The following is an 18537-nucleotide window of genomic DNA, read 5'->3' on the forward strand; positions in this document are numbered from 1 at the left end:
CAACAGTCTTCTGAAATGGGAATTTGAAACCTGTGGAAATGTGGAGTAGTCTCGTGTTTAGCAGGGACATTTAAACATAGTAGGATGCACGAAACGCTGGGTCCTGGAAGACCAGGCTCCCAGCTGAGCTCCCAGGAACAAGGCTCAGACCACCCTGCAGAACTGGCCTGCCACCCCACGCCGGTCCACACTGCCTGACTGGAGGCCCCGCCACCACTCCTCTCTGCACGGAAGCTGACCTCAGCTGCACCACTTGGTCCCTAACAAGGCCTGTTCTTCCCAACACTCTGCTCTCATATTTGTCATGCATCTTCCTGCAGAAAAGCCTAGAAATGTGAGTGCTGACTGCTAGATTCAGAAGCAAAACTTATAACAAAAGAATTTCCGCAAATACACAGAAAGACTTGTCAAAATATGATGGGGAGCTATGAATAGGACAAATGTGTGCCACACAACTGCAAAAGATGGAGAATTCTAGAAGCTCTGAATGTTAAAACTGGTTAAACAATTCAGATAACTGGTAAAAGTGCAGTTTTGGTCTGAAAGTAGGGTCATCCCCGAGATGGAGCTAAGAAAGTCATGGCATCCAGGGTGACCCAGGGATGCATGGATTCTCCCAGTTAACAAATGGTTACTGAGTGCAAACTCATGTCAGGTCCCGTCATCGCCCTGGAGATTCAGCAGTGAAATGATGAAAACAGATAAAAGCCCTTGCCTCCATGAAGATTGCATTTCACCGATAAAACAAATAGGACCTGAAAGACCAGATGCAGGAATCCACCAGTGCATTCCTGTGATTTCTCCAGGCTGAGCAAGCTATTCCATAATTCCTTTCCCAGCATCTCCCAAAGTCAGACGTACCGAGCGATAAAACATGTTGCAAGAATGAACGGGGCTTGGTGACCGAATAGTTCAGGAAATGACAGGGAGACAAGAGTAAACAGGTTTGTCAAAGGCAGGATTTCTCAGAGGTTTTAATATATTTAATATATTCCAACATATGCACTGGAAATCTCCCAGAAGGGGATGGAATCAGTATGTACGCCATGTGTGCAAACTTATATGACCACAGAATCTTTACTTGTGAAGCGCCTTACAGAACGAGAATACCCAGGAATAGGTTAGAAAATGCTTCCTTACTCTGTAACAAAGTCGATTTTATCCTCTTAAAATAAATTCTGGAGGAAGTGGAGGGTATCTCCCTTAGAACAGCAGTGAAGCCTTGGGTTTGGCTCCAAAAATAATACTCCTTGCTCTCCAGGTGAAAACAGGGGAGGATGAAGCAATGCACTTGAAAATACCATTTTAGAGGCACCTGGGAAGTTTTCACATAAGAGAATTAGCTTAAGGAGAAACGTAGAAAAAGAACATCGTGGTTGAGTTGAGAAGGAATCCAACAATAGAGAAATATATAAAACGTGGGTGATGAACCATCCTATATTTTATTAAGGGACCCTATTCACAGAAAAAAAGTTAATTAAGGATTATATACAAAAGAAACTTTTTCTCTCTTACTGGGTGAAAAGAATGTACAATCCATATGCTTTTGGAATTACCAACAGGGAGCACAGTATTGAAAGCGGTAATTTTATTCCTTTTCTTCACCAAACCTTTCATTACAACCATGAAAAAAAATCAAATAGCTCTAATTTTAATATGACCTGTCCATATCTTTATGGGGTGCCAATGAATAGGGAAAAATCAGAACGCAGCTCAAACACACAGAGGGATGGAAAAAACACAAAGATAGTGAGCAGAGAAACACAAGGATCTGCAGGGTACAGAAAAAAAGCTTTTAGTTAATTGACAGGTCACAGGAACCCTTGAAGGGAATAATGAGACCCCTGAGCTCAGAAGGCACCCAACGTAGGGAAATATTTTTGAAAGATTATGCAAATCCTACGTCTTTTCCTCAGAGGCCAAAGTCAGACAAAACGGATCAACATTTTGAACTCTGTGAGCTTTCCTCCATCTTTCAAGATCCTGACTTAGAATATCAAAGGTTGGGGAAAGTCATAATTCCATTTCTTCTGTGTCAGTCGATGATGAAGGCCACATTAGTTTTGAAGGTCTGCTCAAAGTGGACACAGTATATAAACCACCAGGGGGTGTGAAATTAGGCGGTTTATTTTCTAAAACCAAGAGGTATTTTTACAGGGTCAGATGAAAAATAAGAAGACTTGAAACACACAAACAAAATAATTTCTGGTTGAAAAATCTCCCCAGACCACCCCTCTTAGCATTAGTGGCTTCCATCAGATTCCATAGGTCTGAATAAGCATGTGAATGCTGAGGCCATAGTGACAAAATCAAAAACTATTGAGGAACAGATTCTATGGCCTCAAAATTACATTGGTTTTTGTGAGAGAGATATTAAGGAAAGAACTGCCACAGTCTTGCCTCAGGAGTTGATGATCCTTTTGAGGAGATGAGATTATATGTGGGAAGCAAACAAATTTGCAGCAAATGAGGTCCCAAGCGGCAGGGGGCCTGATCCTAGCCTAGAGCCATGAGAGAATAGGGCCAACTTTACAAAAGGGAAGAATCAATTTGACATATGGCTTCGGAATGTACTTCAGCGAAGCCAACGGGGACGGAGAGAAATGGAGCAGAAGCGGAGGGTCCTTCCAAGAGCCAAACCTGGAAAGTACCAAAGAGAGGGAGAAGGAGATTCCTGAGAGGCAACCCAAAGCCCAGGAGAAGGAGGCGTTTGTGGGCAGCCTGAGATTTTCTTCCAAGTGGGATGAAGCGTTCACCCACTCGCTGTTTCACAGATTCCGCAACACATTGCAAAGCATTACAGTCACTTCATGTGTCTTTTCCCTGCTGGACAATAAATTCCTCCAGATCCGGGGCCAGGTCATATTTCAACTTTGAAGCATACACTGCAACAGTAGAGCAGGGCAGGCTCCTAATTGGTGGTCTTTTTCCTGGCCCCAGGGGTGGGGGCAGCCGCAGAGGGCCTGTCCAGCAGCCTGGAAATAAGGAGAACAGAGAGGTCACGGAAGCGAAGAATCTGGCAGGTCCAGGAGTCAGGTCGGAGGTCTGGGTATGTAAGCTTAAATGCATAAGAGGGAAGGCTGAGAAGAAAAATCCTAAAAGCAACCCCGGGTTCCATTTCATTCTCATTCCCCTTTGTCCCCTAAAATTGATGTTTCTGGGCAATGGCCTCCTTTAAAAGATAAAAGAAATGGCTTAGAAATGCAGCCTTCATTGGACATCAGCCAGAGTTCTTCTAGCAAATATATTAAAGTCTTCTTCCAAACAGACTAGCAGAGGTATTTGGAATTGTTGAATAGATCACTAATTATTTTCAACTCTTGCCAAAATAGGAAAGGGAAAGAAAGTGATTCATTTGTTATTTGCCCATAAAGTCTTGATCCAAACCACAGTTATGCGTTAGGGCCGGTGTAGCAAAGCCAAGTCCGGCTGGAGCGAGAGTCCCGGGGCTGCTCGCCCAGGCCTGCAGGTGCCTTCCGTACTCTGCGCAGCGCAGCGTGTGGATTTTGCATCGGAGCCTTGCTGTCTGGGACGGGCTGCGTGGCCGGTTCTCTGGCGGCGTGACCACAGCGTCAGGGGCTCTGCCCTTGCCCTGCTGCCTTCTTATTCCATGAGCTGGCAGCTTTGCAGGGCAGAGCCTGTACAATTCTCCTCTTCCAGACCTAAGAAAGGCTACGTTTCTCTTGTCAGTGGTAGAAAATGTAAACCAATGTTTTGTGGTGTTGTTGTTGTTTTCAAAAACCACACATTATTACAGGTCTTCAGGAAGATAAGGAAATAGAGATTAGACATAGAGACAGAGACAGAGAATCTGAGTTTCCAAGAGGCAAAGGCTTACTCAAGGGGAGAGCATACCTTACAAGAAATTTAAATGGCAGATCCAGTCACTGAATGCTTAGACTGTGAATTGGATGTAGTCGCTGAATGAGTCACATCCAGCTTCCGGTGCCTTTCTGTCTCATAGCAGACCCTCAAAAACTGTTGCTGGAAGAATGCTGACAGGGTCCTCCCCTCAGGAAGTTTCTAAAATAGTATTGGCGATGGGGGTCGGGAGTGACACCCAGTGTAATATCTGTGATACAAGGTAGAGAATCAGTCAGTTCTCACTATCTGCAGCAGGTACGTCCTATAAAGCCACGGTAGACACTGAATTAGCAAATACTGCACTATCTATGGCTCCTAGAGGAAATAAGGATGAGGTTCAGATCACGTTTTTATCAGCTGAAACACACCTGCATCACGTAGATTCGTTTGCCAACTTTCTTATAAAACAAACCAACAAGCCGGGTTCATCGGCTTTGAAAACCTTTTCTTCCACATTACCTGTTTCTTGTATAATACTTACATGTATTTTCTCTTTCTCTTTTTTTTAATCTTAATTTTTATTTTGAGAGAGAGAGAGTGAAAGAGGGTGAGGGGCAGAGAGGGAGAGAAAGAGAGAATCCCAAGTAGGTTCCATGCTGTCAGCCCAGACCCAACACAGGGCTCGATCTCATAAACCATGAAATCATGATCTGAGCCAAAGTCAAGAGTTAGGCACTCAACCAACTGAGCCAGCCAGGCTCCACTCTTGGGGCCATTTTAAACAGCACATTTGCTAACAAAAAAGCACAAAAAGTGCCCAAAAAATGCATGTCACTAAACAGACTGAGTAGAGGACACTTATTTATAGCATGAAAGCTGAAACAAGAAGGCAGTGTCACCTTGTTTGACCTCAGCTGGAAGGTGTGTGTCAAGTGATGTGAATATTTCACCACTGTGTACATGTTTGAAAATGAACCAGAATGAGCCATGAGTGTTTGTTATAGGATTAGGGATAAAAGTGAGTGGGTTAATTCACAAATATCAACTCCAAAATGTGAGAAGCTACTGTACTATATGTCCAGAGGAGGGAAACTTCCCTCATAAATTATTTTGAGAATTAAATGAGCCAATATATATGACGAGCTCAGCACAATGCCTGACATGCAGTTAACAGTCAATAAATTCTTATTCTGACTGATAAAATGAGGTCCCACTTCAGAGAGGAGGTAACTTTTGAGCTGGCCCCTGAAAGGTAGAGAGGGTATGGACGTCCATAGAAACCCAGAGCAAACAGCATAAACCAAGGCAAAAAGTCAGGACATTAAAGAATGTGTATTGAGACAAAGAAACGGCCACATGTGGCGGAATCCTAGGCTGTATGAAGGAACTGGATGAGAAAGGATTTGAAAAGACGGGTTAGGACCAATCTATAGACTCCTTAAGTTCCAGGCTGAGGAATCTGGCTGTAATTCTACAGGCAGCAGAACAGCCGTGATGTTCTTTGAGCAGGAAAATAGTGATGAGGCTGGGTGTTCAGAAGAGTCAGGTGGCGATGGTGTATAAGATGGATAGTGGATGTGAGGGCAGCAACTCGGGCAAGCCTTCAGAAAGCAACTGCTTCCCTGATGGTGGCAATCATGATAATTTTGTGATTTTAAAGAAATTTAATAGGAATAAAGAAGGAAGAAAGGAGGTGTTTCAAAGTGAAGTGTTTTCCTGAACTTGATGAAAAGAATTACTTGAGGTTCTCATTAAGAATGCCAATTCCTGGGATCCAACCCTTCTCTGTGGAATCAGAACCTCCAAGATGGTAGCCTGGGGCGCCGTCTGTCTTCCAAAGTCTCCAGACTGCTGAACCGAGAACAGTTGCTCTGCTCTAGGCATGGTCAACCCTACCTCCCATTTCACCCTACACGTCCTGTCCACAAGGACACACTTGGGACAGAGACTGGATACCAGCTCCGAGCTTCATCCCTTGGGCTTGTCTGGTTAAGTAAGCCTCTCTGCTTCCTAGAGAAAGACCCACACTACCTACCGTGGAGCCCACCCCTGTGAGCTTCATAGTGAGTACGTGTAAATGGTTTCATGAATAAGTCAGCCTCAGAGAGGAATTTTAGTTAAAAAAACAGGGACAACCAACTATATAAATTTGAAGTAACTTTTGTACATTCTCAACTCTAAGAACAAAGTCCTTAATTTGTCATTCTTTTTAAAATCCAATTTGTATTAATTCATGAATAGTATGAACTCCAGCTGCTAATTCTTTTAAAAAAATTTTTTTAATGTTTATTTATTTTCAGGGAAAGAGACAGAATGCAAGCAGAGAGAGGTTAGAGAGAGAAGGAGACACAGAATCCAAAGCAGGCTCCAGGCTCCGAGCTGTCAGCACAGAGCCTGATGTGGGGCTCGAAGTCACGAACTGCAAGATCATGACCTGAGCTGAAGTTGGAGGCTTAACCGACTGAGCCGCCCAGGCGCCCCTCCAGCAGCTAATTCAGGTAGGAATATAAAGTACTTTCTATGTTTACATTAAAGTAAACAGGATGAAGAAAGTAAAAATCTGTTTGAAATTACTTTAGAGTCTACTAATGAACTATGAAGATCTTTTTTATGATCCTTGACTTAGCCAATTATATGGGGAACGCTGAAAGAACAAAGAGAAAGAACCAACATTTTCTATTAGTATATATCACATATGGTTAGAAGCCACTAGCATCCAATGTATTTTTAATAGAAGCTATTAACACATTAGTTGAATACATTACACCACATTGAAGATGACTCTAGAAAATGGACCATGGAGGCAAAGCTACTCTGAGGACTAGATTAGCATTAATGTTTCTTTTTTAAAAATTCCCCTGATATTATTTATGTACTATTTATTCCTCCCCCCCAAAAAATAAAAAATGTCAGAAGTTATTTTATATTGGTACTTCAAAAATTTAAAGACAATCTAATTTCATGTTGTAATGAAGGAAAAAGGGGACCAGACAAATTAAATGACCCATGATTATACAATTAGTTAATCAGTAGTAAGAGTTTTAGTCTACTGCACCACCTTGCCTATTAGCAAAAGGGAGGAAATCTGACTACCCCTGCACACAGTCCCATTTGTATCTAAAACTTTAAGGTAGATTGAGTTAAAAATAAATAGTGTCTTATATTTATTCATAAAAGCCATTACTATAATGAATGGATGAGAGATAACAATGAAAATTTGTTATTTGTTCAAAAACTTGGGAAAATCATGGGCCTCTGATAAAAAATTTTGTTTTCTGAGCAATATTGCAATGAAATATACTCTAAGTGCATGGGTGTTTAAAGACGGCCAATCACAGATTCCTGGTACTCACTGAAGCCCACCTCGGGGGTCCACAGATCCAAATGGAGAACTCCGTGCCTACAGGATACTGGTACACTGTCAATGCCCAGTACAGGCCTGTGGTGTACGTGAAAGACTTGTGCCAAGCCCGTAGAGAAGCTAGAGGTCTCACGCATCTCTGTGACAAAATCTGGCAAGTGACGGGCATCTGGAGTCTCCACTGAGTGAGGTACGAATCCATCCTGGGGAGTTAGTGATAAACAGCACCCACATACACCCCCCGTATCAATTTGTAATCACTAGTTTACATGGAAACTAGAAGACTCATTTTCTTTTTCATTCATTCATTCATTCAGAGTGGGACAGAGACAGTATGAGTAGAGAAGGAGTGGAGAGAGAGGGGGAGAGAGAGAGACAGACAGAGAGAGAGAGAGAGAGAGAGAGAGAGAGAGAACCCCAAGCAGGCTCCACACTGTCAGCACAGAGGCCAACACAGGGCTCCATCCCGCTTGAGCCATGAGATCATGACTTAAGCCAGAACCAAGAGTTGGACATTTAACCAACTGAGCCACGCAGGCGCCCCAAGGAGCCTCGTTTTAATAAAAACAATACTGTGTCCAGTACTGGGTTCAGCTATCCACATCTAAGCTATTCCTGATGGACTAGCACAGTAGAGGAAGGAATCAGAAAGAAAATTTGCCAGGCAGAGAGGATCAGCAATGAGGCAGGTCACAAGGAGAGTCGTGGCTGAGGGTGGCTGATTCTTGAGCCCTTCTGAACCCAGCTGTCCCAGCAGCCTGCGTGGCCCTGGGGAGAAAGGTGCTCTTGCAGACAGGAAGACCCACCACACCGCACTCTGCAGCCCTCCAGCCCGTGGGATCCACCAGAGCCCAGCCAGCCCCTAAGTAAGGACAACACAGAGGAAAATGGCATTTCCCTGCCCTGTGCCCTTGGAGCCGGACGGCATTAGTGCTGGATTTAATCCACACTCTCCCATGTGGTGCTGTGACTTTTGGCAAGTGGGTTAACATCCTCCGCCTCAGTATTCAGACATTCATGTCAGTATGAGCCCATTCACACAAACCTGCTCTTAAGAGTTGGGGCATTCAAGTAACATGCAAAATAACCCCTCTCTCTGCTGTATGATAGGTGTCTACATCATTTTCTAACCATTTCTAAATCAGTTGACATTCATCCCTCCCTCCCTCTCTGCAGTCACAGTCCCGCTGAGCCAGGCAGTCACCCCACAGTCACCCCATGCTCAGCCACAGCGGACTGAACCACGAGTGGACACCTAACGCAAGCGTCAGATTCTCTTTCACGATTGTGAAATTCAGAGTCACGTCAGGCTCCGACATGGACGTAAAGCAATATAAAGCTAGAGTCAGGTCCTGTGTGTGCAAAGAAGAAAGGGCCTTTTTGCAAAAATAGAGAAGAGTGATGTAGGCAGAGAGGGGGGTAGAGATGTGAGCAGGGGGAGGGGAGAGGGGCCAGCTGCACTTCCTACCCTTGCTTCAAGGAAGTCCTCCGGTATCTTCTCAGTATGTCTGCACATGCGTAAGCTTACCCACATGGCATTCTGATTCTTGGCAGCCATCTTCAGCTGTTCAGCCCGCTGTGACAAGAATACTATGGACTGAGTGGCTTAAATAATAAACCGTTATTTCTCACAGTTCTGGAGACTGGGATGTCCAAGACCAAGGTGCTGTCAGATTCAGTGTCTGTTAGGGGCTCACTTCCTGGTTCGTGGATGGCCGTCTGCTCACATGTCCTCACATGGAGTGGACGGACCTCTCTGGGGTCTCTTTTAGAAGACCACTAATGCCACTCAGGAGGGCTCCATCCCCTAATACCATCACACTGGGGGTCAGGTGTCAACATACGAATTTGGGGAGGACCAGAAACATCATAGCATCAAACAATCCCAACTAACACAACAGAGGTGTAGACAGGTTAGTACCTCCCCTAGTGTCACTCTTAAACAAGGGACGGCCACAGACAAGACCAGAAGCTACATCCCAGACGTCCCAACATCCCCACAGCTATTGCCGTTGAAACAGTGAGGTGGGGAGTATGAGATCACCTCACGGGGCAGGAGGTAGAAATTGCACTGTTCTCTGGTTCGAGCTGAAGAGCCTCTGGATGGTCTGGAGTGTGACTCGGTCCATCATCAGACCCAATTATCCACCAAACTCTCCCACGGGTTTTGTGTCTTAAAACTATCTTTTAATCTGTTTTAAAGTGTACCGTATGGGGCGCCTGGGTGGCTCAGTCGGCTGAGCATCTGACTATGGCGCAGGTCGTGATCTCACAGTTCATGGGTTCGAGCCCCACATTGGGCTCTGTGCTGGCAGATTAGAGCCTGGAGACTGCTTCCAATTCTGTGTGTCCCTCTCTCTCTGCTCCTCCCCTGTTCATGATCTGTCTCTCTCAGTCTCTCAAAAATAAATAAATGTTAAAAAAAAAAAAAAAGAAAAGAATCTGACTCCTGATTTTGGCTCAGGTCATGATCCCAGGGTTGTGGGATTGAGCCCACGTTGTGTGCTGAGTGTGGAGCCGGCTTAGGATTCTCTCTCCCCCCTCCTCTACCCCACTCTCTCTCCCCCTCTCTCACTCTCTCTCTCCCCCCCTTTCTCTGTCTCTCTCTCTCCTCACCTCTTCTCTCTCTCTCTACCCCCGCCCCTCAGCCCCGCTTGTGTTCTCTCTCTCTCTAAAATTAAAAAAATTTTTAAAGTATATTGTAAATAGCATGACAAAAATTACCACATTTTAGAATTCTCAATTTTAATCTATATTTAGCTTTAAGCTAAAAAAAATCTATAGATGAGAAAAAATATAAAAGGAACTGTGATGACACATTGTTCCTATTTTTGCTTGCTGGGGTGACATCAGGATGCTGTTACTGGAAATGAGAGGGTTTCTTCAAAGGCAAAATCCCAGTATGCCCTTTACCGTGTGTGTGTGTGTGTGTGTGTGCACGCATGCATGCATATGCATGTACATGAGCGTGCATGTGTGCATATGTGTGTGGATATGGGGAGCCATGTGTGCCGTGTGTGTGCACCTAAGGTAGCATGTGTGCATGCGTGTGTGCACATGAGCATAGGTGTGTGCTGTGTGTACATGAGCATGTGTAGGTGCCTGTGGGTGCATAAGCATGTGTGTCTGCATATATGTGCATGCGGGAATGTGGTAAGGGAGCAGTCACAAGTCCTCTCTGCTTCATAGGTTCTTTCTCTGCTCCAAAGGCTTCCTCCTGGTTTCATTCCTGCCTCCTGGTCCAAGATGTTTAAGAGAATGGGCTCAGGGACACAGTTCTGGGTTCTAATTCTGACTCTATCATATAAGGCTTTGACTTTAGGCAATTGTTTTAACTTTTCTGTGCCTCGATTTTCTCATCTATGAAAAGGGGTTACCAATAGTACCTATTTCATAGTTTTGTAAAAATAAATTGAGTAGATATAAAACCCTTAGAACCATGCTTAGTTCTGGGATGCCTGGGTGGCTCAGTCAGGTCGTCATCTCATAGTTCATGAGTTCAAGCCCCATGTCAGGCTCTGTGCTGACACCTTGGAGCCTGGAGCCTGCTTGGGATTCTGTGTCTTTCTCTCTCTCTCTCCACCCCGACCCCCGTCTGTCTCTCTCTCTCAAAAAACTAAATAAATAAACATTAAAAATTTTTCAAAGAACCATCTTAGTACTGAATAAACAAAAATTCTAAGTGTTATTATTATTAGTCATGCTTTGCCTGAGTCTCAGATACAGCCCTCAATTTCAGGTGAAAACTGTTCTGTTTATTGGTGAAATCCTGACTCATTAAGCCCAGAATTCAACATCAGATTTTCTGGTGGGAAGCTCTGCTGTACGGATCCCTTAGCCCCTGGGGGGTCCTCGGCTCAGAGCTGCTCTCACTCTTAAGATTGTATAACCTGGTCCCTGCCTCTGTCGACCCGGAGCTGCAGGTTATCTACATTGTTTCTCAAGGGCTCCTTCTTCTCTGCTTCTGACCCCCACAAGCTACTGTTCCTCTTCACCATCCTAGAGACTCCCCTCTTTCCTAGAAAAGACTCAGTCCGCTTCTACAAGGAGTAAGTGAGCATGTTCAAGGTTCGTGGCCAAGTTGCACAACCTGTTGTAGAATATCTCCCCTTGCGCTACCCCGGCGTACTCAGGGGGCCCCACTCCGAATATGACCCCACCTGTCACCTTGGGTCTCACTTCAATCCACAGTTTTTAGAAAAGTTTGAAGACACAATATCCTGTGCAAGGAGGGACTCTTCAGGAAGCAGCAGGTGTTTTGGCATGACTGGGCCATAGCCTGTGTGGGAGGGATAGCAGGGAAGAGCCCGAGATGTGGGGAAGTCTTAGTGGGTCAGGAATTTCACCTTCGTCTGATTGTCGGCAAGGAGGCCTGGAGCCATGTTCAGCAGGACAGTCATCCTCAGATCTGCATTTGAGAAATAGAACTCTGAGTGGAGCAGAGAAAAGGGATAAAAACAAAGGTGGCCCCATATATGGAGGACACTCGAAAGGCAATTTTTAGAGTTGCCATTGAGAAATGGCAAGAAGTGACTTCAAGGATGGGGAAGAGCGGCCAGTGTGAGAAGTTGGATTCACTCAACAGTATTGGAATTTTGAGGTTTTGAAGGTGCTGAGAAGGAGGAGGAAGTCTAAGATGACCGTAAAACTTCTGGCTTGAGCAACTAGACTAGAGAAGGCATGCCTTTTACTAAAGTAAGCAATACAGAAGAAAGATAAATGACATGAAAATAAGTTCACTTTGGGCCATATCCATTGTAATGTTCATTTTAGATGCTCACAGACATCTAAGTGAGCAACATCTCCTAGGCACTTTTAAGCTTATGGTATATTACGTCAAGTATAATATACCAATATAGGTAGTGACATAAAGATGGAAGTTTGGAGTCCTAGGAGTATTACATTATCAAATAAAGTAGATAGCGTAAGTGAAGAAGACAGTCAAATATGGACCCCTAGGGAAGACCAGCGTTTAAGGGACACACAAAAGAACGTGAATACTGGAGGGGTGCCAGAAGGGTTGGAAGACAACCAGAGAAAGTAGTAGCTCAAAAGCTAAGAGATGAACATGTTCAGGAAGGAAGTGGTCAGAAATGTGAAATGCTGCCAGGTAAGTAATACAAATAGAACAAGGACTTTTAAAAATGCCCATTAGATTTGGAAATTACATGAGAAAATTGGAAATTTAGGTAGTGATTCCCAACATAGCGATCCTTTCTTAAAGTGGGGGTGACTGGAGCATTTGGATTCTCAATCATTTGACTTAATCCCAACATTTGTTTGCTATTGATGGCATTTGATCATTGGGGACTTTAGAATTTGTGTATGGGTGTGTGTGGAGAGAATGTCACAAAGCCAAAGCCTAAACTTCATATCTACTGTGATGTCAGGCAAGTCTCAGCCCAGGAAGAGTCCAGTGGCTTAGGTGGATTGGTGCTAATATCAGGTCCTCAGGGTCAAAAGTTCTAATAATGAGGAATAATGGCTACCTCTTAAGAGAAAAAAACATAGGCAGTATACCAGATGGACAAGGAACTCACTCTGGAAGGAGAAAAATTGGAATACTACAGCAAGAAAATGATCCACTTTGAATATGAAACAGAGGTACATGTCTAAAAGTGAGAAGGGGAATGGAATACACCAAGAGCGAGTAAAATACAAGAGCTCAACAGCCTGGGGGCTAGTAAGGAATGAGAGTGCATGGCTCCGGGAACAACGCTTTAACAGAAATAGACAGGAAACTTATTCTTTACATCTTGATGGCAATAACTACAACATCAAGAACACCAAAAACAGTAAGAGTAAAAATCATACAAGAGAGGTGGTGTTAATCATGGGGACTAGAAAGTCGTAATGGGGTGACAGTGAGACACCATGAACTTGAAAATACTGCCAAAGATCTCTCATAAAACTGCTAGTCTCCTCTCATGGACTGAGAAATGGGAAACAAATGATTTTTGTGGCAAGGACTGTGATTCAGACAGACTATGAACATAACGGTCTTCATTAACTCAGCATCGGGCTATCATCTGGGCAAATGTGTGTCACCTGTATAAATATATGCTCATCCGTTCAGCAAACTTGAGCCATATGAGAAGTTGAGCACTTCGGACAGACCGTGAGTTCCATGAGTCACGAAGGATGTGTGTGCTTCCTGCCTTAGTATTCCAAGGGCAGTGCCCTATATATAGTCCCTGATGTCAAGGAGCTAAGATCTGATCAGAAGTAAAGTACATGTGGATGCGAAGAGAGAGACAGAAAGAAGTGTAATTGGCTCAGATTTTACTTTGAGAGAGAAATAAGTGGAAGATACATAAAAAGACCGAGCATCATAAAGCACGTGCTGTGCTGGCACATAGTAAACACTCAGTAAATGATCACTATTCCTGGTATTAAATAGTGTGTTCATGTTGGGCAACTCTTTCAAAAAGAGGCTATCATGGGGACATCCTAAAGCTTTCAGATAAACTTGTAACCAGCCACGAATCTGGCTTTGGGAACAGTTTCAACCTCCCTAAGAGAGCGTAATGTAACCTCTGCAGACGAGCAGAGTGTTTTTAAGACAGATGGTTTAGATCAGTTATCTTATTATTCAAAAGTCTGCCCCTCAACAGGAATCCATAGAAGTTTAAACTGAAGATGAGTGGCCGTTCTCAGCTAGACTCATCCCCCATCTTGAAAAATACCTCTTCCCTTATGTTTTGGTTACACTTTCCTTTGATGGACAAACGGCACCAGCTGTTTCACCCTTGGAGTGCCTCAAGCCCTCCCGGGCAGGCCTTTATATCCCGCTCTGCCTATGGAGACAGGGGGCTCTGCATTCAGCCCCTGAGGAGTAGAAAGGACCCACATTTTCCCTCTGATCTTCGCCTAATTATTTTTGTAAATATAAACCCAGCCCCTTAGACTGCAGTTCTGTGGATCTATTCACTCAGCGAAAAGTAACACCCAGTGTGTCGGTACGAGTACAATTCTTAGAAGGAAAAAAATCAGACATTTTAACACACTAGTTGTTGAATACACAAATGTTGTTGGGTGAACAGAAGAAAGTTCACTGATAGCTGGAAATCTTCCTAAATCCAACTGATAAGCATTCCAAAACAGGATTGTCAGTTTCATTTGATTTACTTCCATATACAGTTTTTTGGTTTTTTTAAGGTACAGTGATACTTGTTTTCCTTATTTAAAAATGTTATTTATTTTTGAGAGACAGACAGACAGAGGGCAAGCAGGGGAGGGACAGGGAGAGAGGGGGACATTAGAACCCAAAGCAGGCTCCAGGCTCTGAGCTGTCAGCACAGAGCCCAACACGGGGCTCAAACTTGTGAACCACAAGATCATGACCTGAGCCAAAGTCGGACGCTCAACCAACTGAGCCATTGAGGCACCCAATACTTTTATTTAACCTTCTGGCCTTGGTTCATGCAAGATCACGACCAGTTTGTAATCCAACAAGCAGGTGGTCCCTGCTCATGAAGGACAGATGTTTAGATGTTTAGAACATCATAATAAAGACAGATCTGATGTCACAAACAGCAAGACGAAGTTTCCTTCAAATGAAAGGCCAATCGCTGCATTTCTCATTCTATCAAATGTAGTAGCCTCCATTTTGTAGTTGGATCATTATAATTAATCATCCATTTGATATTTGAGATTGAAAGATTCAGGATTGAAAAATCTACTGTCCACTAGCCTTGAACCTGATAGAGAGACGTGATTCCTTTTATTCAGGCAGAAACTTGCGGGCTGCCTCCTTAGATGTCAGACAGCATGTACCAACTCTGTTAGTGACATCTCTAGAGAAAAGTTCATTTTTCTTGCCAACAGGAATTCTACTGGGAATAGCTTCCTGCCTTAGATAAAAAATAGCTATTTTCATCAGTCATCCTGCTTCCTGTTCAGCTTCTTTATACATATCTTCTAGAAATGGAAAGAATGTGGGGAAATGGGGCTTCCAATATTATCAAATTCATAGGCTGCATCAGTATTGAAGTGTAGCTTATGGTAGAAATTATAAGGAAATAAGAATGAGTAAGCACTTCTCAAATATCAAAAAGACTGCCGGCTATAGATGCTTCCTCTGACTGATATTAGAAGATGGGGCGCCTGGGTGGCTCAGTCAGTTAAGCATCCAACTCTTGGTTTCGGCTCAGGTCATGATCTCACGGCTTCGTGGGTTCAAGCCCCACATCGGGCTCTGCCCTGGCAGTGTGGAGCCTGCTTGGGATTCTCTCTCTCTTTCTCTCTCTCTCTCTCTCTCTCTGCCCCACTCTCACTTGTGCTGTCTCTGTCTCTCTCAAAATAAAGTACGTTGGGTTTTGATTGCTACTTCGAGATGGCTAAAGAGAATTCAAACAAAAGTGAGAAGTCTAAGATGTGGTTACTCACAGTTAGCCCCACCAGGGAAAATGCTTTTATACTGCGGATGTCTCTCCTTGATACCTTCTGTAATGTTACCACAATGTCGATTTGTTAGATAACCTTTTAATTGAGGTTTGATTTACATAGAGTGAAATGCATAAATCTTCAGTGTGCAGAACAATGAGTTTTCTTGTTTTAATTGAAGTAGAGCTGATATGCAGCATTATATTAGCTTCAGGTGTACAACATAGTGATTCAATATTTAAACACATTAGGAAATGCTCACCACTGTAAGTGTGGTTACCATCTGTCACTGTACAAAATTATTACAATATTATTGACTAAATTCCCTGTGCAGTACTTTACATCTCTGTGACTTATTTATTTTATACCTGGAAGTTATAACTTATTTATTTTATACCTGGAAGTTGTAATTCTTAATCCCCTTCCCCTGTTTCTCCCATTTCCCACCCCTTAGCAACCACCAGTTTGTGTTTTATATTTACGAGTCTGTTTCTGTTTTGTTTTGTTTGTTCATTTGTTTTTGTGTCTTAGATTCTACACATTAAGTGCAATCATATGGTATTTATCCTTCTCTTTCTGACTTATTTCACTTAGCGTAATACCCTCTGGGTCCATCCTTGTCTCAAATGACAAGATCTCATTCTTTCTTATGGTTGTTTTCCACCGGGGCTGTACCAGTTTATCTTCCCACCAACAGTCCACACGAGGGATCCCTTTTCTCCACATCCTCATCGACACTTACTATTTCTTGTCTTTCTGACGCTGGCCACTCTGACAGGTGCAAGGCGATGTCTCATTGTGGGTCTGATTGGCGTTTCCCTGATGATTAGGTTGCCGAGCATCTTTTCATGGGTTGTTGGCATGTCCAGTTGTGTTGTTGACGTGCCATTGTCGAGATGTCAATTTCTAATGTCCTGGAGATTATCTAGATAGAGAATAAAGATAATAAATGTGGTTCACACATTTATAAGACATAGACTTCCTTTACTATCTAGTTCGTGTGTCAGCCTCTGGCTTACAAAGAAAAAACAACTCAGGACCAAATGATCAAACTAATTGTATATTTAACAAAAATATCATATTCTACTCCCAATTCATGAGGCTAGGTATTAAAATCATGAAGCTTCAGGGACACCTGGGTGGCTCACTAGGTTAAGCATCTGACTCTGGCTCAGGTCATGATCTCATGGTAAGTGGCTTTGAACCCCACATCAGACTCTGTGCAGACAGAGCCTGGAGTCTACTTCAAATTCTGTGTCTCCCTCTCTCAGCCTGCCTCTCTCTCTCTCTCTCTCTCTCTCTCAAGAGTAAGTAAACATTTAAAAAATTTTTAAGGCAAAAAAATAAAATCATGCAACTTCAGAGCTGGAAAGAACCTCTTTAAGGTGTAAGGAGACTTAAGGTTTGAGAAGCAGAGAGGGATTCCAGTATGCAGACAAGTCTGAGAAACATTCTTCCAGATTCGTTCTCCTCAACTTTTCACGGGCAAAGGAATTACTGGAGGACCTTGCTGAGGTGCACATACTGACTTAGGAGGTCCGGAGTGAGGCCAAAATTCTGCAGGTCTAACAACCTCCCAGGTGACGTGATGTTGCTTTCCATAGCCACACTCTGGGCAGCCAGGTCTTAGATCTCCCAGCCCAGGGGCCATCGGTCTGTGATCTGAGAACCCCGGGCCTCTGTGGAGAGTTCTGTGCAGGTTCTACAATTGCAGATTTACATCTGCTCACCTGAGCTTGCGTCCATCGCCCGTTCTCCACCAGTACCTCTCCCAATCAAAATTGTCACTTAATGTCGTTGTCATTGACTGACTTTATAATGTGTAAATATTATAGATGTGAACTATTTTACATAGAACATTTTGTTTAACAAGAGTGTATATTGCTAAAAACACTTCTCCAGTTCCTTCCATCATACAGATAAGGAAACTGAGACCCAGAGGAGATAATTGACTCTATGGAAATCACATCGCGCTTAGTTATAGGTCACCACAATTCCCTTTCATGGCACCCAGTGTCCTGGTATAATTCAAGAGAAACCAACCCAACTGAGGCCAAAGAAATGGGAATGCAGTCTGGGTTGCATGTCTGCATGTTTATATACCAGTGTTTGAGCTAAGAAAGCAAGGAGACTCAGGGATGCCCAGGCACAGTCTATTAGTTTGGAGGTTGGTCCTAACCAGTGTTGTATTGAAATGGAAGGAAATGGAAGGGATGCGTGTATCCTTTCAAATTAGTCTTTTCATATCCTTTGAGTAAATACCCAGTAGTGCGATTACTGTATCACATGGTAGTTCTACTTTTAATTTTTTAAAGAACCTTTGTGCTCTTCTCCGCAGTGGCTTCAATACTTTGCATTCCTATCCACAGTGCACATGGCTTCCTTTTTCTCTACATCTGCCCCAACAATTGTGCTCTTTCTTGTGTTTTTTATTTCAGTCATTCTGACATGTGTGATGTGATATTTCATTGTGGTTTTGATTTGAATTTCCCAGATGATGAGTGATATTGAGCATCTTTTCATGTGTCTGTTGGCCATCTGTAAGTCTTCTTTGGAAAAAATGTCTATGCAGGGGCACCTGGCTGGTTCAGTCAGTTGAGCATCTGACTCTTGATTTCAGCTTAGGTTATGATCCATGGTCATGGGATCAAGCCTCACATCATCAGGTTCCATTCAGGATGTGGAGTCACCCTGTCTCATGCTCCCATTCTCTCTCTCCCCCACCCCCAAATTAAAAGGAAGAAAGGAAGAGAGACAAAGAGAGGAAGGAAGAAAGGAGGGAAGGAAGGAAGGAAGGAAGGAAGGAAGGAAGGAAGGAAGGAAGGAAGGAAGGAAGGAAGGAAGGAAGGAGGAAAGAAAGGAAATTTTCTATTCAGGTACTCTGTCTATTTTTTAATTTTTTTAATTGGATGATTTGGGGGGTGGTGTTAAGTTGTATGAGTTCCTTAAATATTTTGGATACTAACCCTTTATCAGATATGTAATTT

The 18537-nt window shown here is 43.4% G+C and overlaps 1 protein-coding gene and 1 long non-coding RNA gene across 2 annotated transcripts in view; both read left to right on the forward strand.

The window, feature by feature from the left end:
• LOC115271669 overlaps positions 1–6138 on the forward strand; it is a 154024-nt gene extending 147886 nt beyond the window's left edge. The window contains exon 9 of the long non-coding RNA XR_003900048.1: positions 6105–6138. This is a non-coding gene — a long non-coding RNA (uncharacterized LOC115271669). The remainder of the gene's footprint in view (positions 1–6104) is intronic.
• Positions 6139–7341: 1203 nt separating this feature from the next.
• Positions 7342–18537, forward strand: part of C11H11orf53 (chromosome 11 C11orf53 homolog) — a 74341-nt gene continuing 63145 nt past the window's right edge. Inside the window, exons 1-2 of the mRNA XM_029914589.1 lie at positions 7342–7355; positions 10019–10065. Of these exons, the coding sequence (XP_029770449.1) occupies positions 10020–10065 (46 nt within the window). The 5' untranslated portion in view covers positions 7342–7355; position 10019. The remainder of the gene's footprint in view (positions 7356–10018; positions 10066–18537) is intronic.

This window comes from Suricata suricatta, chromosome 11 (genome assembly GCF_006229205.1).
Source record: "Suricata suricatta isolate VVHF042 chromosome 11, meerkat_22Aug2017_6uvM2_HiC, whole genome shotgun sequence".
In the NCBI taxonomy this organism is placed as follows: Eukaryota; Metazoa; Chordata; class Mammalia; order Carnivora; family Herpestidae; genus Suricata; species Suricata suricatta.